The 25,793-nt window shown below is 42.5% G+C and overlaps 1 protein-coding gene across 2 annotated transcripts in view; it reads right to left on the minus strand.

Moving 5' to 3' along the window:
- JADE2 (jade family PHD finger 2) overlaps positions 1–25,793 on the minus strand; it is a 385,478-nt gene that overhangs the window by 39,950 nt on the left and 319,735 nt on the right. For both annotated transcript variants that reach the window (XM_068277917.1, XM_068277916.1), the window contains exon 9: positions 2,731–3,219. In XM_068277917.1, the coding sequence (XP_068134018.1) occupies positions 2,731–3,219 (489 nt within the window). The remainder of the gene's footprint in view (positions 1–2,730; positions 3,220–25,793) is intronic.

Here is a 25,793-nt window from a genome sequence, read left to right on the forward strand (position 1 = left end):
CAATGCTTATGCTAAAGCTCCACTCCATACACTGGAGCTTCTTCCGTGCAGTAGACTCAAGTGGTGGTACCAGCTGTCGGATAGGACCTAAATGTGATGGCAATAGGTATACCGAGTGGGTGGTGATGCGAAACAGAATTGGAAAAACAGATGGAAAACAGTGTTGCCAACTCATCCCTTTAATTACTGACACATATGAATTATACAGGTTTTGTGGCTAGGTAGATGCAGTTAAGGCACTGATTATGTGCAAATAGCCCCAGAACCTGTATAACTAAGATGTGTCAGTAATTAAAGGGATGAGTTGGCAACTCTGATGGAAAACCGATGCCAACATAAACTGATTAATTTGAAACAGAAAATGGGATTGTTTTTTCATCAGGTACAGTCAGGGCTGGATTTCCATATGGCACTGTAGGCTCCTGCCTACAGGCGCTTGATGACGAAAAGGCGGCTTATTCTCATCCCCGAGGGCTACCCTCTCTCCTTCACTATGCAGAGTCCTGAGCAGAGCTTAGATGAGAGGTTACTCACCCTGCTCTCTGCATTCCACTGATGAGATCTTCCTTCAGCTGGCAGCATCTCTAGCTACCTAATACTTGGGAGCGCCTGTGGCTACTTAATATTGGGGGTACTTCTGGCTACCTATGCTGGGAAAGGGAAGTAGGAGAGAAGTAACAGCTGGGCCAGCCTGCAGCAGGGTTGTTAGTGGGTTCGTGGAAGGCGAATTCTAGGGCTCTAGAACATATGTGCCCAAAGGCTCCAGTGATGTAAATCCCGGCCTGGGTACAGAGTGTGTGTGGTGTGTGTGTGGTGTGTGTGTGTGTGTGTGTAAAAAAAAAAAACTTTAAATAAAGTGGGAACAGGCAGTGAGGAGGCAGTTCACACACAGCAAGGAGGCGGGGAACAGACTGAGAAGAACATAGTCCACAGATGTATGTGTACAGCATAGTAAGTGAATAAGAAGCATTGTGTATTCCCTCTAGTGCGCACAGTGTACCGGCTAGACCACACATGCCAGAGGGAGACCTAAGGATATACACCTAAGGATATACACTGCCGTACATACAGGAGAGGAGGCAGGGGATGCTTTTGTTTAGCAAACATAAGAATGCATTCGACATTAAAATAAGGGAAATAACACATTTCAGATGTAAGCACAGCTTCAGGCCAGTCTAACAGATGCTGCAATAAAGTCAACTTATTCTCCAAATAGCTTTGAGAGAAGGAAAAAAAAGGTGACATGGCACTTACAGGAAAAACTGTCTGTTACTACAGCTTGTGCGAATGTGTTTTGTAAATTAGTAAATGCAAAATAAAAGACTTGTGTTTGTTTAGCTCATTCATCACCTTTAAAAAAAATCTTTAAAATCTGTTCTCTGGTTAAATTCCTGTTACTATTTTCTTAAAATAGAACAAGACCAATAGATTTAAAGCCTGTCTGTCCAAGCACAGATCTAAGTACAGCATCTGATACCGGTAGGTTTAGAGTCCCTTTTTGACTCCCTGCTTTCTAAAGTGAAATGTTCTGGTACCAAAAGAGCGAGGGGTCAGGGCGGAGATAAGGTGGGGCACAGACAGCAAGGAGGCGGAAAAAAGGCAGTGAGGGGGCAAGGCACAGACAGAAAGGAGGCGGGGCACAGACTGAGAAAAACATCAACAGATGTGCAAGTTTGGGCTGCCGGAAAATAGCTAATTAATAAGATGCAGATCGTTTCAGTGTGTACAAATGTAATACAAATGGTACGTAGCTTGGAAAAGGGATGACTTCCTGTTGATTTTGATTGGCCCAATTCCAAGCTGCATACAACTTCTATTACATTTTCATGCAAGCCAGAATTATCTGCATCTCATTGACCTTCTCTACAAATGAAGAGGCTCCTAACCTAAAATTATACATCCATGTATTTGTCTGTGCTTTTTTCAAAGGCACTCTCAACATTTAATGTTGCTATTTGTAGATTACTAGGATCTGTAGTTTACACAGCTGCTTCTTCAGAGGTAAAAAAATTGGTGAATACAATCAATTCCTGAAGGAGAAACGCCCCTCCTCTGAAGAAGCGGCCTGCAGTCGTGAAACGCGTCTCAGGCAGCCCTTGAGCTCTGCATTTGAAGCTACATGATATTCATGTTGTATGAAACCAGAAGAAATTGTGAATCAATATGTTACAATAAATGTGCTGCATTCTGAATACTACTATGACGTTTTGTCTGCTTCATGTAAACCTCAATTTTTTGAACTATAGGACAGGCATAACTAAAAGGAAATCATCCCCTGCAGCCACAGTTGGCCGAGGGCTGTGTGGGGCTCCAACAACTTACTTTCCATTTTCCAATAGGAGAGCTATACCTTCCCCCGAGCAAATGTTTTTGTGGCCACTAGTTATATGAGGGGGTGTTGGGGGCAGGTTGGTTGGCTACACTTGTATTGCTGACATAAAGGCTGTGGGCATTACCATGGAGGGGAGAAGGATGTGAATGCTGAGGGCTGACAAACTGTTTACTGAGGTGTCCCATGCTTTGAAGTTATGCCCCAGAACTATAGACAAGCAGGTGCTTCTGTGAGGACAAGCAGACTGTCTTGCAGCGTGACCAACAAACAACAATTTAAGCAATAATATTCAATAAGTGTTTGACTAGTCCTCGAATAGCGGACATTATGTTCTAATTGGCTGCTTCAAGTGAATACCAGCCCATATATTAATCACACCAGAAATGTTCTACACTTACCCTCTCCAAATCCTGTCTGAGGTGTGTGAAGAGCTTTAGCCGACGGTACAGAATATCTTGTTCCTGCTGTGCCAAGTCATCCACTTCATCTGTTTTGGGAGTTAGTAGAGGCTTGTTAAAGTTTGCCTTCCTCTTCAGTTTCCAGTACTGGAAAACAAAGTCAACCGTATTCTTATTCATGTTAAGGTTCTCTGCCACGTCTTCTACCTTGATAAGTTCATAGAAATCTTCCTCCATCTTCTGCAGCTTCTGTTTCCTCAAAGTAACCTTTTCCAGATCCAGCTTGGTTTGGTCAGCCTCTGCTTGGGCGAGAGAGGACGATGGTCTTTGGCTGCATTGATCCTCTGGTTTGGTGGCTCTGCTGCTGTGCTCCAGACAGAAAGACTTAAACTTCACCTCGTCGTTTTCCGCCAACGTTGTATGCATTTCCAGGTTGTGATCAAAGGCGCAGGTAACATGAAAAGCAGTGACACAGGACGGCATGGAACACTACAGGGAAGTAAAATATAATTGTATTACTAGGACAGAAAACACAAACATTAATCCATTAGGAGCTTCAAACTAAATCGCAGCTGTGCATTCTAAATCTCTGATGTAAAATCTAATTTGGCTGCCTAGTGCAGTCAAACAAGCGGGTAGCAGGGAGCAGTTACCGTTATCTGTTTTGGATGGCTTCTTCCCTTCCTCCTCCAGCGGCTCTGAACTTGTGACAGGTCTTCTGATTCCCGATAACATCCGATCACGATAGGACATATGATTGGGATCCAGGAGACCGTGTCAGTATTACAGCGCCACCCGGTGGTGGAAGAGGGTAGAGGGAAGAGACTCTTTGGCTGCTAAAGGGTTAAAGAGAACCTAAAGGATCTGGATCTTTGCTCGCCTCCTCGCCAATCCAGCACTGAGACTCCTGCAAGCCCATTGACAAAGGTTCACCGATGTAGCTCAGCTGCACTGAGCAGGCGTCTCGCACCAATGCAATAACATGGAGTTAAACGGGTTCAGGGTAGGACTGGCCAGGGGGGAGGGGGGGGGATTTCCCGGATTTCCCCCCAGGCTGCCTCTCATTTAATGATTTAGGGCTGGTACATGGCCTGCTGCATTCAGGTTATTGTATAAGGCAAAATGAACCACTAGGTTGGCTGCGGGAAATAAAAGCCCAATTAGCAATTAGAGGGCGGGAAAGTAAATATACACAGCATGCTGCAGAGCAGAGGCTTGCCTGGAGGGTCTGTGGGAAAAAAAACTATGTCTGCTCTCTTACCTTCATAGCTCCCAACCTTCCCTCTTTTGAAGGGACAGTCCCTCTTTGGATATACAGTAAGTGTGTGTAGGGGGACCATTTGGGCTGAGGCTGCCATGAACATGGGCCTCTAGTTTGTGTTTTCCCCCCAGGCCAAAAGGTCCCAGTCCTCCCCTGAACGGGTTCGGCATTTTTCCTCCGTGCTACTGCACAGATGTGAGCCATCATGTGCAGTGTGGCCACACTCAGGGCCGGATTTGTACTCTTTACCGCCCTAGGCCACTGTCACCAGCCGCCTCCCTTCAGTATAGGTAGCAAGATGACTTCCCCCTTCCCTCCAGTATAGGTAGCCAGGTGACCCCTCCCCATTTCCCTCCAGTATAGGTAGCCAGATGACCCCTCCCCCTTCCCTCTAGTATAGGTAGCCCGAGGACCCCCCCATTTAGGTAGCCAAATGACTCCTCCCCCCTTTTCCCTCCAGTATAGGTAGTCAGATGACCCCTCCCCCCCCTTCCCTCTTGTATATGTAGTCAGTTGACTCTTCCCCCTTTCCCTCCAATATAGGAAGCCAGATGACTCCCTTAATCCCTCCTTTTTCCACCCCCCCATATTTCAGTATAGGTAGTTAGCTTGTCTTCACACCACAGCAGCTATCTGTGTCACTAATTTCTCAGCTCATCTCCAGTGCAGAAGCTTCCTCTTCCTTTCCGTCTCCAATGCTGCCCAAGTCCACAATGCAAACATGCACAGAGAGCAAGGTGGCTGCTGCACAGGCACTTGCCAGACCTCCCTGCATTGCAGTATTTGCAAGCTTGCAAATGCTGTACCAGTTTAGCCTGCTGCTTTGGTGCCCTTCCTCTTGTGGTACCCTAGGCCATGGCCTAGGTGGCCTTGGCCTAAATCCGGCCCTGGCCACACTAGTCCTTGTATGGGAGGGCAGCTGCAAACTTTGGGGGTCCAAGCGCTGGAGCGGAGGAGGACTGGGGAAGCTTCTGGAGATTCCAGCAGCTTCTCTCTCCCCAGGCAAGTATCTAAATTTTAAGTGTCTCACAGCAATGAAAGTGTCGAGTGTAGAATAAAACTTTGTACATTTCGTTGGAATCTTAATCACATCAGGGCTCTCAAAGAAAAACTATTTCACATACAAAATGCAGCTTACAGCTGTAAATAAAATCCAGTGGTCTGTGGTCATAAGTCTTATTATGGGGTATATTCACTAAACCGACGTAAACTTTAGGTGCGCAAGTAGTGCACGTAACATTTTATGCACAAACACTTTACATAATTTGCATAACTTTAATACGTGCAACAACTAAGTTGCTGGTTACACAAGAAATGCAGGCATTTCAAATATACTTCATAAACAAAGAGAAAAGTGACAGGCACTACAGTACCGGATCTGATATGGGAGCTACCAGGGATTATCTTTTACAGGGTACATTTCTCACTGTGTGCTCTGGATATTGGAATAAACACATCTTGTATCAGTAGTAGAAGAGATGAATATATCCGGCACTATCCAGTGTCTCCTTTATCACAAAACTTTATTGCATCAGTATCTCTTCACAAAATAACTTTCACATGCATACAGAGGCTCTGTGCGCACAGAGCTTCTGAAGATGCTCATCTGAGGGAAACGGTCATAAGGCGGACCGCTGCTTGAGTGCATTTGAGGGTACCAGTATGTTACAACTTGATTGCCATAAGCAATGGTCAAGTGTTTATTGCATCTTAAAAAAAATTTCAAATGCATATAAAACACTTGACCATTGCTTATGGCAATCAAGTTGTAATATACTGGTACCCTCAAATGCACTCAAGCAGCAGTCCGCCTTATGACAGTTTCCCTCAGATGAGCGTCTTCAGAAGCTCTGTGCGCACAGAGCCTCTGTATGCATGTGAAAGTTATTTTTTGAAGAGATACTGATGCAATAAAGTTTTGTGATAAAGAAGACACTGGATAGTGCCGGATATATTTATCTGTTCTACTACTGATTTTGATTATACTGTACAACAACTTATAAAAATTATAAGCAACTGGCATGGTTTAAAGTAAACTGAAATAAATGTCATCCTCCATATCCCTCTCACTTCAGGTGTACTTTAAGTCATTTTTATAACGTGTTATACAGTATTACCGGTGTACTATTTACCGGGATTTAGTAGATCTACCCGTGTTACCCAGTATGAATATTAAGCTGCATTTCCAGAGATCTCACAAAAAAATTGACAACAGTCTGAAAGTGTTGGGTCAGCCAAAGGTTACACAAAGTACAGATGTAAGTGATATCGGATTGCATATTGTGCTATGTTGTCCTCTGAACATTGGGTGGGTTACAGTCCTTGGCTTCACAGTAAAGTAGCAATGTATTAACAGCTGAAACGAATAATGCATGTCACGGGTACAAATCTAAGTATTTTCCACTATTATTATAGTCCACATGATAAAAATTCCCCTCTCGCTGCTTCTCACAGCAAGCAGCTTAAAGGACACCCGAGGTGAAAATAAACTAATAAAATAAACAACTGTATCTATCCTCCTTCTCCTAAAAATGACTTTTGAAGATATTCCAAAGTTTTATTTTATATTTAAATCTACTTTTTACGTTTTTACTGTTTTTGCTCAATGACACATTCATTGAAGTATGCCAGATCTAAAATCTATGAACTATTTACCCTTTATAATCTCTTTGGCTCTCAGAAGCCATTTTCTGCTAGGAAAGTGTTTTATAGTTCTTATCAGTGAGGGACACACTGTAGTCTGACCCAGTCCTGACTCAGACAGGAACTGCCATCTACATATCTGATGTTTAACTCTTGAAGGCAGAGAAATAAAAAAAAGGAACACAGGATAGTTATTTGTGTGTTTAGCACTGTATATACACATGTCAATCTCATGTCACCTCGGATATCCTTTAAGAGCATTGCAACCGAAACAAGAAAATCCTACCTAGCAATGCTGTGATGGCCTCCTGTACAATACCACTGGATCCTGAGCTGCATTAGTTTATAATGTGAAGCTTTGGAGTCAGGACTCCTAGAAGCTACAGCATATGTGGAGGGTGAATACAGTCAGGGGAAAGTGTTCAAGGGAACCCGGGGTGAGATGGATATGGTGGCTGGCCTGTTTATTTCCTTCAAATTCAAATAATGCACATTGCCTGGCTGTCCTGCTTTAAGCCACAGATCCTGAACAAGCATGCAGATCAGATATCTTAGACAAATCTGACAAGATTAGCTGCATGCTTGTTTCAGGTGTGTGATTTAGACTATACTGACCAGAAAGATCAGCAGGACTGCCAGGCAACTGGTATTGTTTAAAAGGAAATAAATATGGAAGCTTCCATAGGGCTCACACCGCAGGTTAACACAGTGCTGGGCTATTTACAACATGGGCCTGATTCACAAAACCTACCTCATGAGTCCTCTCACCTCAAGTACTTCTCAGTAATAGTAGGACAAGTTAATAGCAAATAGTAAAAACAATTCAACAAAGTGTGCCTGATTAATTGAAACAGAAATTAATACTCACAAAAAAAGAGAAGTGGGAGAAAAATCCAATACAATGCAGTGAAAATACATAGATATAAACAGTAAGAGTGATTAAGATGTGGAATGCATTGCCACAGGAAGTAGTTATGGCAAATTCTATACCTGCATTTAAAGGGGGCTTAGATGCTTTCCTTACATTGAGGACATCCATGGCTACAATTACTAGGTAATGCCCAATGATGTTGATCCAGGGATTTTATCTGATTGCCATCTGGAGTCGGAGAAGGATTTTTTTTCCTTTTGGGGCTAATTGGACCATGCCTTGTAAGGTTTTTTTTTTCGCCTTCCTCTGGATCAACAGGGATATGTGAAGGAGCAGGCTGGTGGTGTACTTTGTTCTCTGGTTGAACTCGATGGACGCGTGTCTTTTTTCAGCCCAAATGGCTATGTGGCTAATTGTATTTACAGACCTAATCTTATCTATCCTAGGGGAAATCTGCACATGTGCAGTGAAATTATTTATGAACTGTGCATGTGCAAAAGCTCTCAGCCATGGGAACAAGACTGAGGAGGCTGGCAGCCGGAGCCAAGCATGCACAGTAGTCCACGACTATTGGATCTTTTGGAGAGAACATCGGCACACTGGAGGGGATCAGGAGGATTCAGAGCAACCTAATTGCAAAGGGTAGGGAGGGGGGGTGTCTCGGAAGAAGTTACAGACAAGTAAAAAATCACTTTTCCCTCAGCCAGGGGTATCCTTGAAGAGCTAAAAGTCTAGGTTTAAACATTGAACTCTCCTACTGACATCTACTGCTCTCCAGGTTTACTATGCTCCCATACAGAGGAATGATCACCTCTGGAACTTCTTTTTCTTCCTGGCTGGCAGGAAGGTTTGTCACAGTCACACACACGTTTTATGACCCTTAAAGGGAATGTCCAAGCAAAATAAAAAAAGGAGTTTCACTTACCTGGGGCTTCTACCAGCCCCATGCAGCCATCCTGTGCCCTCGTAGTCACTCACTGCTGCTCCAGTCCCCTGCTGGCAGCTTGCCGACCTCGGAGGTCGGTGGGACGCATTGCGTACATTTTTACGCATTCCTGCTAGTGCAGGAACATTAACACATACATTTTTACGCATTACTGGTTCAATGCGTAAAAATGTACAGGCCATTCACAACACCCGAATCATCCCGACCACCTCTGTTCAGCACCAAACAAGCGGACAGGGTCAGGAGTTATCTGCTATGCGAGTGACGTTGCATTTCATGCGACTCCGATGCTTCCTCCTTCCAAACCACAAGGAGGAAATATCAGAGTCATGTGAAACACAACAAGACATGTAAGGCAGTGAACTCTTCCTTATCCTGTCCACTAGCTTGGTGCTGAACAGCGGCGGTTGGGAGGATTCAGGTCTTTAAAATCAGCTATGCCAAATTCGAACACCAACACTAGCTAGGAATAAGCAAGAACAGAGGAAATCAGACGAGAGTAAAGACTTTAGCAGATGCTCCTGTGTCACTGTAATGGTGCCTATACATGGTATAATTTTTCATTTTTTTTCGATTAGATAATTTTGTTCGATTATTTCATTAGATCGAATATAAAGATTTTTCCAACATGTCCAATCTGATTTTTATTGAAAAAAACGGGATAATTATCCTTTTTTCTTGATTAAAAAAAGGATTCTTTTAAATTTTCATTCGATTCGATCATTTTGGTCTAATAAATGGGAAAATTGAGTTTTTATTGCACCGTGTATGGTTACTATAAGGAGGGATCACAGAGAGAAAATTTGGCTTTAAGCAGAAATCCACTTTTTACTACATCACCCTGTGAGGAGCCGTTGTCATTTAGGGCCCGTTTCCACTATAGCGTTGCGGATTCGCCGGCGAATCACCGCAGGCAAATCGCATGCGGGTGCGATTCCGCATGCGTTTTTGCCGTGATTTCGCATGCGATTTCGCATAGGTTAGGGTGATGCGATTTTAACCATGTCACTGCCTGTGTGAATTAACATGGGTACCTATGCGAAATTGCATGCGAATTTGCGGCAAAAACGCATGGGGAAAATGCTTTCGATTTCCCTATTAAATACATTGCGTGCGATTCGCCTGCATTCCACACGCAGGCGAATTCTGAGGGCTGTGCCATGCAGAAAAATCCTGCACAGAAAAACGCACAGCAAAACTGACAAGTGGAAACAGGCCCATCCACTTGCATCGGCTGTGCGAATCCGCATGCGTTGCCCGCATGCGGATTCGCGATAGTGGAAACAGGCCCTTAACAGCACGAAGCAAAAAAAAGACTACACAGGTAAAAACAAAAAACAAAACATAAGGCACAAATGAATATTAAAAAAATGTAGCATTTTCTGTTTCTTAAGTGGTATTTTGGGAAATACACAAGAACAGCAAGAAGGGATAAAAGTACACTATGGATCGACGTCAACACAAACAAAACCATCTGCCGCGGCTGTTGCTAATAATGAATCTTTAAACTAGAGGGCATCAATGCCAGAAATTTTAGAATTTCAAAAATTATGTACATTTTTGTGGCAGGAAAATTAAAAATGCTCAATTACCTTATATTAAAATAAATTTACACTCCAAGACATGTAAAGAAGGACAAAGGTACAATACCAGTAATATATATGATGGAATGTCTGCTTTTCTTAACCCTATGCAAACCACATAGAATGCAATGACTGTCCTTGATAATACCTTTGAAACCTGGTTTCTGACGGCAAAAACTGAGTTATGGGATCATCACAGATGGTTGGCAAAGACTCCTCCAAAGTGTGGACTCTTCACTAGCGCACCCCAAAATATATGATGGGCTGCCACTACTAATGAGAGATTAAAATCTTTACTGTGGAGAACCGGAAGGTTGTGGCCTTGGGGCTGCCCCACCTGTGACAGGCAGAAACAGGAAAAGTCCATAGTGGGGTGATAAAGGCAGGTGGCAGAATAAGATTGGTCAGTATCTGAAATCAGCTACAAGGGCAAGGAGAAATGATAAAGTAAAGCAGCACAAATAAGTAAGAAAGTGGTAACAGTGTCTGGTATTACTACATATAAAGGCAATCTAAAGTGAAAATAAACTTATGAGATAATGATTTGTATGTGTAGTACAGCTAAGAAATATAATATTAGTAGCACAGATATGAGTTTCATATTGTTTCCAGTACAGCAAGAGTTAAGAAGCTTCAGTTATCTATGCAAAAGAGCTTATCTGAGCTTTCCGACCAAACCTGGGTCAGCTACAGTGCCGTTTTCTGAAGCATATATCTCAACCTGTCTCTCATGGTTTCCCTCTAGAGGTTTTACTGCAGGATAGTTCAAAGGGTCATTAGTTCTGCTCTGTTTCATAGTTTAAAATACAAAGTGTAGTTTGTAAACTGCAAATATTAGAGAATTCTGCAATGTTATAAAAATAAAGCTATATAACTGAAAATTCAAAATATGAGACTCTTTTCTTTGCTTCTAATGTTCTATTAATTATCTATACTACACATACAATTCATTATATCATAAGTTTGTTTTTGCTTCAGTGTCACTTTAAGCTGAGGGTCAGGACGGGTGTGCAAACGATAGGCTATCGGCAGAGGTGGCAGGTCGGGGGCCATCTCTGCTGAATTTAGTGTAGCGTGCAGATGCACCTTAAGGCCCCATTCACACTAGAGCGTTTTGCCGTGATTTCGGCAAAACGCTCAAACGCTATCGCTTTTTAAAAGCGCGAGCATAATGAAACCCTATGGGCCGTTCTCACTTGGGCGATTTGCTCTAATCACCGCAAATCGCCCAAAAACAGGCAAAACAGCGAAACGCAAACGTGTCGCCTGCACAATTTTCAGTCGATTTCCTGGCGATCACGTTTCAGTACTATAGAAGCGCTAGATGCGATCGCGGCAAAATCGCTGCAGTGTTCAGTGATTTTTCCACGTGAAATCTTTGACCCGGAAAATAATAAATACAGTGTATTTATTCTTACAAACGCTCACGCAATCGCTGCACAAAGCGTTTTTGTAAGCGTTTTTTCCTATACCTTCCATTTAGGCAAAAACGCCTCAAAAATGGTACAGGCACCGCTTTGCTGAGCGGATCGGAAAGGAACCGCTCAGATGTGAACTTTGTCATAGACAATCATTGCACAAGCGTTTTCAGGGCGATTTTGAAAATCGCCAGCGCTTAAAAAAATCTCAAAAAATGCCCCTAGTGTGAACGAGCCCTAAGAAACTGGAAAAAAAAAAGTAATGATATGGAGGGATGGTAAATGAGGTACAAATAATTATGAGTTGATGCAGGATTATGTACATTTTGTATGCAGATTTATTCAGCTTAAAAATGGACGAATGAACTGCAGCCAAGGTGGAATTCACTTGGTCCGTTTTCAAGCTGCAAATGCAATGCCATAGTAGATGCTGTCAGAGTACATGAATGGAGCACCTGTCCAGACAGGTCCATTGCATTGGACATGTCATAGTAGCATTGTTATCATGACATATCCAACTTCTGTCAGGTGCCTGTAATTATCGTGCATGGCGAGTTTGCATTCCATCAATGCAACAACGGAGCCAACACTGGACAGAATGGACATGTTGGCACATGTCTGGATTCAATGTTGAACATAGGATCTGACGACAAGTGAATTGTGGTCCACTCTGTGAAAGAAATAGTTTGGCTTGTAATGTGAACCAAGCCGTATACACAGTGAAAGGACACGGTGTCCATTATACAGCCAGCAGTCCGCCAAACAGAACCCCAGTGTGAGTAGTATCTGGAGCAGCTTACTCTTCATACTGCCGCCTCTTCTAGAATTCAGCAATGAAAACTATTGATCACGCCCATAACTCAATTCCCCTTCCCAGCAAGCTGTAATTCAAAGTCACAGTCTGGCACCTCATGCTCTGCCACCACCACTTTGAGAAGCCACCAATCAAAACAGCTGTTCACATTTCTTGTTGCTTTCTCCTGCTCCATGTGAAGCCACCAATCAAAACTACTGTTCACATCCCTTGCTGCTTTCCCCTGCTTTAGGTGAAGCCACCAATCAAAACTGCTGTTCACATCCCTTGCTGCTTTCCCCTGCTTTACGTGAAGCCACCAATCAAAACTGCTGTTCACATCCCTTGCTGCTTTACGTGGAGCCACCAATCAAAACAGCTGTTCACATCCCTTGCTGCTTTTCCCTGCTTTACATGAAGCCACCAATCAAAACTGCTGTTCACATCCCTTGCTGTTTTCCCTGCTTTACGTGAAGCCACCAATCAAAACTGCGGTTCACATCCCTTGCTGCTTTCCCTGCTTTATGTGAAGCCACCAATCAAAACTGCGGTTCACATCCCTTGCTTCTTTCCCCTGCTTTACATGAAGCCACCAATCAAAACTACTGTTCACATCCCTCGCTGCTTTCCCCTGCTTTACATGAAGCCACCATTTAAAACTACTGTTCACATCCCTTGCTGTGCTCCCCTGCTCTATGTGAAGCCACCAATCAAAATTAATGTTCACATTCCTTACTGCGTTCCCCTGCTCTACCTGAAGCCAATCTGTTCAAATGTCTTGCTGCATTCTTCTGCTTTATATGAAGCCACCAATCAAAATTGCTGTTCACATCTTTTGCTGCATTCCCCTGCTCTACATGAAGCCACCAAAAACTTCTGTTCACATCTCCTGCTATGTTCCCCTCCTCTACCTGATGCCACCAATCAGAACAACTGTTAACATGTCCTGCTAGGTTTCCCTCCTCTATCTGATGTCACCAATCAAAACATCTCTTGCGCTATGTGAAGCCGCCAATCATAGCTGTGGTTTACCCCATTAATGACATGCTTCTTCAAGAACACTTGCTCTCTTTAGACCACGGCTTCAGTGCAATGTCACCCAGGTGCATAACTAAAGATGATTTATAGCCCCTAAAGATGTAGGAGTGCGAGTCTGAAAAAGGAAAAGAACCCTGGTCCATGATAACTTTATTTACTACGTTTCAATGAAAAGCTAAAACAATAATGTAATTCTGATTCAAAAATAATTGTAATTTTTCTTCACATAGCTAGTCTATATTTAGATACAGCAAGCCTTACCACTAACTGGAAATCTACAAGCCATCTCAAGCGATGAACAAAACATCAATTTGTCATGTTATAAATAATCTCATATGTTTACCACTGGCAAGCAGTTAGTCCAGCTGTGGAGGCATGTGATGCGACTGTTTGTTTTGACTGCTGAGTGAAAGACAAGTACAAAAGAACTAATAAGTGTCTCATACATATAAAGGCGTATACATGTAAAAAGGACACTGCAGTAAGTTTGGGGCCCTAGAGAACGTCCTTAGTGGAGTATCTGTAAAGTTACAGATATTCTGCTATTGTTGGTGTCTAATTCCAGTTGTAAAATATCTGTAATTTTTACTGACCCTTTACAAACTCCTAACTTGTAAATGTACCATATTTTCCTCAGATGCAATCCTTCGATCAGATTTTTAAGATCAAATTGTACAAAAAAACAAAAACAAACTGTATGTAGAAAAAAAAATCTATGTAAAACGTTTCTACAGTCTATTGGAATAGAGAATTTAGTTGTTTGGAATGTTGGATTTTGTGATGGTAAGAGAAAGTCTGGTTTATGTGAACAACCAATAATTACCTTCCAATTACTTTTGGTCCCACAAATCTAATCAAATGATCACACCTGATGATATTTTAGAGGTAATGGGCACATTAAGGGCTCGTTTCCACTGTTGCGACGCGATTTCGCCGGCATTCCGACGCTTGTAAAAACGCATGCGGATGCGTTTCCGCATGCGTTTTTACCCGCGATTTCGCGTGCGTTTCGCATGGCAGAGTGCCATGCGAAATTAACCATGACACTGCCAGGGCAAAATAACATTGAAAAAGGTGCGAAATCGCACGCGAAATCGCGGGTAAAAACGCATGTAACAAACGCATGCATTTTTACTATTAAATACATTAGCGGCGATTCGCACGGATTCCCGACGTAGGCGAATTCTGTGGGTCCCGTCGTGCAGATTTGGCCCGCCGCCAAATCGCTCCCGCACACCGCACATGTGGAAACAGCCCCGGCCACTTCAGTGTAACAAGCGAATCCGCATCTCGTCGCCGCATGCGGATTCGCTATGGTGGAAACGAGCCCTAACACAGCAAAGATTCAAGATTCCAAATAGTGATGTTAGCTACGAGTTTATAGCTACCGGTAATAGAAATTCAAATTAAATAGAGCTGCCGGGGGGCGGGGGGTGGATTCATTTACCTTTGCCGCTGCCTATAGCCGATGTGTTCCAGTTGCGGTCCACATAATGCCACTACTTCCTCCTTCCGCGTCAGGAGGCACTAGTGGAGTTACGTGGACCGCAAATGGAATGCATCGGCTATAGGCGGTGGCATAGGTAAGTTAAAGGAGCCCCGTCAAACCAAGGGTTCTAAAATGACAATGTACAAATAATGTCTAAGTAGCTGTGTAAACATTTTCCTACTTTTCATGTTAAATATCAGAGGCAAAATCTGTAATTTGTTGTGAAAAGATTTTAGCTACGCTTGGAATGTCTCATTTGTATAGGTGAATCTCTGCAGTCTGACATGCCAAGAACAGTGTGTAATATTGAAGCAGAGCTACCTTTGGGGTCAGGTTTCACACACTATTACAAATGTTTATGTTGCACATAAGATACATTTCCTCTGCTTTCTGCAGACAGCTCTCAGAGACAGGCAGCTGAAGTGAGAGATTTCTCACACTCACAGGATTAACAGATGTAATGTGAGGGAATCCCCCCTCCTCTCATGGTTCACTGGGTCAGAATAAGAGTCAGAGAAGTGTGAAAGGAATTTGATAACTGTAAAAAAAACAGATAAGCAGTGAAATGTATACACCTGTACTTAACAACAATTCCTATCTCAATTGAAAAAAACATGTTGAATCGATCGTGTTCCTTTAAAATGGACCTGAACTCTTGCACAGGGCAGAAAGAAGACAGAGAAATGCACCCTCTATGTATTTAGAGAGTTTAGCCTGCCTAATTAAACCATATTTGTCTAATCACAAGTTGTAATTTGATCCCTCAGCTGTGTCACCTGACTGGCATAGCAGATAAGCTCATTTGAAAGCACAGGATTTTACCAATATGGCTGCTTCCATGAAAGCAGGAAGTAGACACACTGCAGATTTATTGCAGGATTTCACATGCAGAGCCATCTAATTTAAATTTAGATTATGAGTAGCTACTTATGCATAGCTACTTGTAGCCAACATCACTAATGCCAAATGTATACAGATTTCGTTTTTTTTGTGTGTTTTTTTTAAAGCAAATGATTTTGAGATGGTTATCCTGACCTTGCACTTATACCGCTGTAGTGGTTAGCTTTACAGCTTCAGGAAACATATTACACATATGATATGTTTTCATTTAATCAGCTCTGAACATCTGCAGTTTCCGCACAATGACCAGGGTGATTTGATGGACTTTTTATAGGATATCCTCATCAAGGAGCGCGTCCTCTTCCTTCACTTCCAGTAACACTGAGCGCGGTGTCAGTTGCTGGAGAACGCAGATGTTTCAATTTATATCTAACACCAGGGAGGAAGTCTAGTCAACTGGGAGGTTATACAAATTTTATTTGAATCCATTTATCTGAGTACGAATGTTTAAGATACTATTTTATTTACGGTTTGCCACTTTTCAATTAGAGTAAGTGGGCTTGTGTATCAAGGGAAATAAGCAGGTGCTAATTAATAAGGATCACTGCAATCTTCACATTTATATCATCTTATATCTTCTCAATGTCTGCTAACGTAAAGCAACCCTGAAGTGAAAATAAACTGACAAGAAACAATTTTATCTATAGTCTTAATCCTAAACAGAACTCTCCTGGAATCTCATGGTGCATTTGGTAGTTTAAAATCTTCCTACAGTGGGTTGCAAAAGTATTCGGCCCCCTTGAAGTTTTCCACATTTTGTCATATTACTGCCACAAACAATCAATTTTATTGGAATTCCACATGAAAGACCAACACAAAGTGGTGTACACATGAGAAGTGGAACAAAAATCATACATGATTCAAAACATTTTTTTTACAAATAAATAACTGCAAAGTGGTGTGTGCATAATTATTCAGCCCCCTTTTATCTGAGTGCAGTCAGTTGCCTATAGACATTGCTAATGACTAAATAGAGTGCACCTGTGTGTAATCTAATGTCAGTACGAATACAGCTGCTCTGTGAGGGCCACAGAGGTTGTCTAAGAGAATATTGGGAGCAACAATACCGTGAAGTCCAAATAACACACAAGACAGGTCAGGGATCAAGTTATTGAGAAATTTAAAGCAGGCTTAGGCTACAAAAAGATTTCCAAAGCCTTGAACATCCCACTGAGCACTGTTCAAGCGATCATTCAGAAATGGAAGGAGTATGGCACAACTGTAAACCTACCAAGACAAGGCCATCCACCTAAACTCACAGGCCGAACAAGGAGAGTGCTGATCAGAAATGCAGTCAAGAGGCCCATGGTGACTCTGGACGAGCTGCAGAGATCTACAGCTCAGGTGGGAGACTCTGTCCATAGGACAACTATTAGTCATGCACTGTACAAAGTTGGCTCTTATGGAAGAGTGGCAAGAAGAAAGGCATTGTTAACAGAAAGCATAAGAAGTCCCGTTTGCAGTTTGCCACAAGCCATGTGGGGGACACAGCAACCATGTGGAAGAAGGTGCTCTGGTCAGATGAGACCAAAATGAAACTTTTTGGCCAAAATGCAAAACGATATGTGTGGCAGAAAACTAACACTGCACATCACTCTGAACACACCATCCCCACTGTCAAATATGGTGGTGGCAGCATCATGCTCGGGGGTGCATCTCTTCAGCAGGGACAGGGAAGCTGGTCAGAGTTGATGGGAAGATGGATGGAGTCAAATACAAGGCAAACTTGGAAGAAAATCTCTTGGAGACTGCAAAAGACTTGAGACTGGGGCGGAGGTTCACCTTCCAGCAGGACAATGACCCTAACCATAAAGCCATGGCAACAATGGAATGGTTTAAAACAAAACAGATCTGTGTTAGAATGGCCCAGTCAAAGTCCAGATCTAAATCCAATCGAGAATCTGTGGCAAGATCTGAAAACTGCTGTTCACAAACGCTGTCCATCTAAACTGACTGAGCTGGAGCTGTTTTGCAAAGAATAATGGGCAAGGATTTCAGTCTCTAGATGTGCAAAGCTGGTAGAGACATACCCTAAAAGACTGGCAGCTGTAATTGCAGCAAAAGGTGGTTCTACAAAGTATTGACTCAGGGGGCCGAATAATTACGCACACCCCACTTTGCAGTTATTGATTTGTAAAAAATGTTTGGAATCAAGTATGATTTTCGTTCCACTTCTCACGTGTACACCACTTTGTATCGGGCTTTCACGTGGAATTCCAATAAAATTGATGCATGTTTGTGGCAGTAATATGACAAAATGTGGAAAACTTCAAGGGGGCAGAATACTTTTGCAACCCACTGTATAAACTTTTGACTGTCTCAGGTATATGATGGTAGGTTTGTAATGTTTATTCAGGTCTCATTCACAGTGGGACATTGAGGAGCTGCAGTATAAAGGTGCGAACACACACACTACTTCCGCCAACAACTGGTCCGTCAGACCCTCCTGCTGGGCGGGTTGGCGGAAGTAGTGCGTGTGTACGCACCTTAACCTCTGCAGCTTACAGCACTGCAATGCTACGCTAATGCTAATTGACTGAATTGCATTGTAACGTGTAGTGTTATGCTAACGCACTGCTTGCAGTGCGTTACCTCTGAACACACATGTTACCAGGTACAGGAAAGCATACTTTTCATTGCCTGCATGCGTCACTGTACCAACTGTATGCGATGGTAACACAGTGTTAATGTGCGCTACCACCCTTTTTTTTTTGCGTTGTAACTTTAACATCGCATTGCAATACAATGTCCCACTTTGAGGAGTGAGGCCTCAGCCTCCCACAGAAGAAAATTGAACTTTATCTGTTCCCTGGACTCACAAGTGTTTCTAATGCCAGGCATACACGGCACGTTTCTGGATGCAATTATGCGCGGATCGAGCGGGGAATCTATCCAGCAGGTCATCGGACCTGTCGGATATTATCAATCGAGTCCATCAGTGGCTCGATTGATAAGGAAAGGAAGTGCCGTATATGCCCAGCATAAGGGATGATTCACACTACAAGAGCTTTTCTAAGTGCTTTGTTATTTCAGGTTACCGTTCACATCAGTTAAAGCGTTCTCCGGGAACATTTAATTGCGTGACGCAAGTGAGTTCCTATCGGGTCAGTGTGGAAGCGCAACTTCCCGTCATGCTGTGCAACTTAAATTGTGCACAAAATCGGGTTCATGCATGCGTTAGCTAGTGGGAAAGGGCCTTTAGGGGACCTTTTTCACAGGCAGCTGAACTGCATGCTCAGTGAGCAGTTACCAAGCAGTAGTGAACAGTAACCAGGCAGCAGCAGACAGTTGTGAGAGTTTGACAGTCTCTTCACTGAATATAAACTGCTCTTGGAAAAGGGTCCTACCTTATCGGTATGTTTTTAGGATGTGGGAGGAAACCGGAGTGCCTGGAGGAAACCCACACAGAAATGGGGAGAACAAACATGAAAAACGAATAGGGAATCCTCTGTAAAAATGTTTAAAGTGAACCTTACCTGTGGCAGAACGCCGGCGTAAGCATGAGCGAGGGAGTGCACATCAGGGCCGCGAATCTTAGCTCGCTGCGGGGCACAGGATGTCTGCAGGAGGCGGGTAGAAGCCCTAGATAAGTTAAAGGATACCTGAAGTGACGTGACATGATGAGATAGACATGTGTATGTACAGTGCCTAGAACTCAAATACCTATGTTGTGTTCCTTATTTTCTTTCTCTGCCTGAAAGAGTTAAATATTAGGTATGTAAGTGGCTGGCTCAGTCCTGACTCAGACAGGAAGTGACTACAGTGCGACCCTCACTGATAAGAAATTCCAAATATAAAAAACTTTCCTAGCAGAAAATAGCTTCTAAGTGCAAGAAAGAGATAAAAAGGGGAATGTCTTATCAGTGAGGGTCACACTGTAGTCACTTCCTGTCTGAGTCAGGACTGAGTCAGCCACTTACATACCGGATATTTAACTCTTTCAGACAGAGAAAGAAAAAAAACGAACACAACATAGTTACTTGTGTGCTAGGCACTGTACATACACATGTCTATCTCATCATGTCACATGTCACTTCGGGTATCCTTTAAACACTTTTTTTTTAGCCACAAGTAAGGTCCACTCAATGTAAAGTATCACTATGCAAATTTTAAACTGGATTTGATGACACAACAGTTCTTTGCTGTGATACTAGTAAGTGACAGAAAACTTCATTTCACCCACCTTTCACTTCATAAAAAATGTAGATTGATAAGTACAAACCATGGGAATATAAAAAAAAAAATCAAATACAAGCTGTGTGTTTTAAAACAGTTGTGATTCATGAGCTATAAAAAGGTAACTGCTATTGTTGAGGAGCACCTGCACCGGGGGAACGCTATTCAATAGCCTGAATGACGCAGGTAAGGGTTGCCAGGGGAATACTTGGTACACATATATTAGTAGTTCAAACATCGGGTTGGTTGCCTTTTCCCACTGTCCACTATTGTTGCAGCACAGACATTGTTTTATTCTGATAGAAGTACTGAGCTGGTCCCTGTAGAATTCTCTCTAAAGATTCCCAGATGTTAGACAGGCTTACATTACTGACTACACAGAGAATGTAGTGTTGTTCAGAGAAACCCACATACTTGGCGGACGTTCAACAAGTGTTCATCTAGGAAATCTTGCGACTCCAGTGCAGCCTGTGTGAAGGTCCTTAGTGGTGTGTGAACATTACTTGGACACAGCGGAGACATGCACAGCTGCAGCTGATTCTGACTTGAGGAAAATCTGTTCGGTGCTGGCAAGTGCTCTGCTCCATTGGGGCCTCTTCGCAGGATATCATTAAAATTCTGTCTGCAAACCTGCCCGGCCCCACGGACTATTTAAAGTCATAATCTGCTCACATCCCAAAGCAGCTGATACACCAAAATAGTTACTGGGTCCATTAGAATGACAATATGGTATAGAATTATGTCTCAGAGACGGCACTTCATCTAGCGCCGATGATGTTTGGGGAGAGTACGTAAAAGTCAAATCACATACTTAAGATGGAAATACTACATTTCTTCCTTATTAATGTGCAATGTTCCCTAAAATGGACAATGAAAAGAAAATATTTAACCCCTTGCATACCAGCAATTGCAAAATGGCACCTACCTCCTGAGGAATCCACGCCCAAACCCGCCGCTCTTCCATCCCTGCAGGTGCCCCTCTCTGCCGTCACGAGGGCAGAACTCTGTGCCACGGGGTCAGGACCCACTTTCATTGGCTCTTGACCCTGTCAATCAATGTAAGCCAATGCCATTGGCTCACAGTGATCACGTGGTCAGGAGCCAATTAAATCGGCTCCTGACCGGCTCACAGAGCTTTGGCGTCATACTGATGGCAGAACGAGTGAGTTGCGTCAGGGATAGAGCGGCGATGTTGAAATCTACATCCCGTCAGAGCCGCGTAGCCACCAGCAGGATGTAGATTTCAACCGCACTGGTCCAGAAACAGTTAAAAATGGTTGACGTTCTAATTTTATTTACATTTTCATATTTCTATAAGAGAGAGATACAGATGGGAAGAATAAGAGAGAGAGAGGGAGACAAATACAATTAGTTTCTCTTATTGTAGGGATATGGAGGCTGCCTTTCTTTATAGACAAAACCTGCCAGGCAGCCCTGTTGATCTTCTGGTATAAGTAGTGTTTGAGTCAAAACCCTGGAACAAGCATTTAGCTTATCCAGTAAAACCTGAATCAGCTGAGTCAGAGTACCTGATCTGCTGCATGGTTTGTTCAGGGTCTATGGCTAAAAGTACTAGAGACACAGGTTAAGGAGGGCTGCCAGGCAACTGGTTTTGTTTGAAAGGAAATAAATATGGCCTCCATATTCCTATCACCTCGGGTTCCCTTTCATTTTAAACAATACCAGTTGCCTGGCTATCCTGCTGATCCTCTGCCTGTAATACTTTTAGCCATAGACCCTGAACAAGAATATGAAGATCAGGTGTTTCTGACAAGATTAGTTGCATGCTTGTTTTAGGCATGTGATTAAGACACTACTGAAGCCAAATAGATCACCAGGACTGCCAAGCATCTGGTATTGGTTAATAGAAAATAAATATGGCAACCTCCATATCTCTCTTGCGTCAGGTTTCTGTAAAAAGCATTTGTATAGATATTTGCATTTGAGTACGGTGAAGGGTTAACAGACTGCCATTTTGCTGGCCACATTTTCTTTAGTACACCCCTATTAACTTATTAAAATGTCCTAACTTGAGGCAATGTGCCTGGAGCGATGTGTTTTTTTTCTTGCTTTAGGCTGGATTCACAGTGGTCAGTTGCATAATGCACTTGTTAAAATGTGTGTAAACTGCAATGGAGTCTGGACATAGACTTTAATGCAAAGCCTGCATGCAGCAAGTGAGAATAACTCGATCCATTACTGTGAACAGGCCGATAGAAATGTATGGGCAGTAAATTGACATGCAGAATTTTTCTGCAATGCAACTGAGCACTGTGAACCTAGCCTTAAAAGAAACCCTCTACTAAAAACAGTATGAAGGCTGCCATATTTCTTTTCCTTGAAACAATGCCAGTTGCCTGGCTGTCCTGCTGATCTTTCTGGCTCCAGTAGAGTCGGAATCAAATCCCAACAAGCATGTGACTAGTGCAGTAAGACACACCACAACAAGCATGTGGTTAGTGTGGTCAGACTTAAGTGAGAACATATGATCCAATCTGCCTAATAAGTGTTCCGAGTCATTAAAGTATTAAAGACACAGAATCAACAGGACAACCAGACAATTGGTATTGTTTAAAAGGAAATAAATACGGCACACGAGTTGTATAACTTGTAATTACCTATCACTGTGGGCTAGTTTACAGTACTCAGTTGTGAACTGAGTCAACTCACTGCCCATACAATTCTATGGGCCTGTATCCATACAATTCTTTGGGCTTGTATGGATATAGCCGTCCAGATAGCCTGCCCTGCTGCCGCTGAGCCGGGCGCACGATCGCGCATGCTCCTGCGTTCCCGCTCCCTTCCGTAAGCCCAGAGATCAATGAATGGAAACACAGTTCCCATTAATTTATCTAAGTCCCTGTATGAAAGACCAACACAGTCAGCGAGACGGCTCAGTCTTTCATAAATCCCCTTCTGCCCCATCCACGCTTTACTTCCACTTTACTTAAGCTCCAAGGGCATCTTGTGGCCCAATAGTAAAATTACATCTGGAAATAAAACTTTCCAGATAATGACTTTTTTACTGTTAAAATTAGTCCCTTACCTCCCACACTCCCCAATAGCTACACAAAAATGTTTTTGTAAAAAAAAAACAAATAGTTACCTTAGGAACTAAACTTTTTCTAATATGTATGTAGTAAGGTATATTACTGTTATTTTTTTTTAAATTATGGGCTTGTAATAAGTGATGGACACAAAACTGAAAAAATGCACCTTTACTTCCAAATAAAATATCAGCACCATACATTGTGATAGGGACATAATTTAAAATGGTGTAATAACCGGGACAAATTGACAAATCAAATACATGGGTTTTAATTATGGTAGCATGTATTAATTTCAAACTATAATGGCCAAAAACGGAGAAATAATGATTTTTTCCATTTATTTCGTAATCTTCCTGTTAAAATGGATTTAGAATAAAATAATTCTTAGCAAAATGTACCACCCAAAGAAAGCCTAAGTGGTGGTGGCAAAAATAAGATATAGATCATTTCAGTGTGATAAGTAGTGATAAGGTTATTGGCGAATGAATGGGAGGTGAAAGTTGCTTGGATGCATAAGGTGAAACAACACTGTAGGCCAGGCATGGGCAAACTTGGCCCTCCAGCTGTTGAGGAACCACAAGTCCCACAATGCATTGCAGAAGTCTGACAGCCACAGCCATGACTCATAAAGGCAAATGCATTGTAGGATTTGTAGTTCCTTAGCAGCTGGAGGGCCAAGTTTGCCCATGCCTGCTGTAGGCTGAAGTGGTTAATGTGAGGGAAAAAAGGAACACAGGCTAGTTCAGTTCTCAAGAGATTAAAGGACAACTGAAGTGAGACGAATATGGAGGCTGCCATAATTATTTCCTTTTAAACAATACTAGTTGCCTGGCTGTCCTTCTGTTCTATTTAGCTGCAGTAGTGTCGGAATGGCACCAGAAACAAGCATGCAACTAATCTGTCAGATCTGACGATAATGTCAGAAACACCTGATCTGCTGCATGCTTGTTCAGGGTCTGTGGCTAAAAGTATAAGAGGCAGGGGATCAGCAGCAGGATAGCCAGGCACCTGCTATTGCTTGAAAGGAAATAAATATGGCAGCCTCCATATACCTCTTGCTTCAGTTGTCCTTTAAATAGGAACTTTATCGAGAAAGTGTAGTAGGTGGGAAAAAAGCAAATCAATACATTGCAAAGCGAGAAGTTAAAAAAATAGAAGAAAGCTCAATAAATGATTGATATTCGCCATGTCAATTTTTCATGTTGTTTGACGCACAATACGCCTGCATGTTGTCATCTTTACTACTGGCAGACAAGAAAAAAAACTAGACAGCACCAACTGCCATTATCTATAACCACACCCACTAACAATGTGATAATCTGAAAGTTTGTCTTTTACTGATTTACATATCCACAGAAGGAGATATTGGTTGCTTGGCAATGAAACAAGGTTCACAGAAAGGAAACTGTCATGACATCACACTGTGGGAGGGATTTCACCACAATTTCAGCCACACAGACCCCCCTAATGATCTATTTGAGAGAAGGTAAAGATTACTTGTGGGAAAGGGGGTGTAAGTTACTGATTGGGATGAAGGTCAAGCCTGGTTCAAGTTCCTCTTTAAATCTGGCTGCAAGCACAGAGTGTTATACAACTGCGTGGAAAGCAATAAAGTGGTTAGCCTTGTATAGGATTCATTTCGCTAAATGCAAAAAGTCATTACGTTTGTTTTGGGTTCAGAAACACAAAACCGTTTCTGCAGCATGGCAACAACCATTAAAAAGTGATGCTCAATTTATCTGTATTTCTTTTGAAATACAAACACAGTGCTGACCACTCAGACAATGTGATCAGCCTTTGAAACTTCCTCAGTCTACTGAAAAAATTATGCTAATAATATTGTTAAGGGCCAAGTGTACTCTCATATCATCCAGCGGAGGAAAGCGGAATACAATATAGGAGGTAAAATTGCTAATTAATTCTCATCAGTAACCCAGCTTTAAAGGAACGCAGATTTGAAGATCCTTCCTGTTTTCCTAAGAGTGCCTCTTCATTACTTTGGAGTACAAGCCCTCCAAAATACAGAAGGGGCAACATAGCTAATGGCTGCTTGAAAAGATTGTAAATCGTTAAAACCTTTGCAGATACCTGAATGGAGAGGAATATGGAGACTGGCATCCTGAGTTTCGGTTTAAAGGGAACCTGAGGTGAGAGGGATATGGAGGCGGATATTTATTTCATTTTAAAGGGCACCTGATGTAAGGGGTATATGGAGGCAGCCATATTTATTTTCTTTAATCAATACCAGTTGCTTGGCAGCCCTGCTGATCTCTTTGGCTGCATGAGTGTCAAAAACACACATGAAACAAGCATGCAGCTAACAAGTGCAATAGTAGTACAGAGGCGCCAACAGGGTAAAAACAATATTTCTTTAAAATGGATAAAATGAAGTAGGTAGCGTGGGCTTAACCCTCCAAAACAGACACAAAAAAATGCAGTTTTAAGCAAAAATCAGTTTATTTACATACTCTGAGGAAGTGGGATATACCCGCGAAACGCGTTGTACCTTGTTCGGAGTATGTAAATAAACTGATTTTTGCTTAAAACTGCAATTTTTTGTTTCTGTTTTGGAGGGTTAAGTCCACCGCTACCTACTTCATTTTATCCTTTTTAAAGAAATTTTGTTTTTACCCTGTAGGCGCCTCTGTACTACTATTGCAGTTGTTTCCACCCCTGGTGGAGGGGAATTCTTCCTTTTTCCCGATCTACAGAGAGCGACTTCTTAATCCTGAGTAGGGTCAGGTCTAATCTCCTCACGTGCCTTCATAGTGGTTACCTGGACAGTAACCCTTGTTTGTGAGTATAACCTACCTATACTTACCTTCCATACCCAATTTACACTATACTGGGCTCTCGGCGTCTTCCCTTATATTTTGATGCAGCTAACATGACTTC

Source organism: Hyperolius riggenbachi, chromosome 3 (assembly GCF_040937935.1).
Source record: "Hyperolius riggenbachi isolate aHypRig1 chromosome 3, aHypRig1.pri, whole genome shotgun sequence".
NCBI lineage: Eukaryota > Metazoa > Chordata > Amphibia > Anura > Hyperoliidae > Hyperolius > Hyperolius riggenbachi.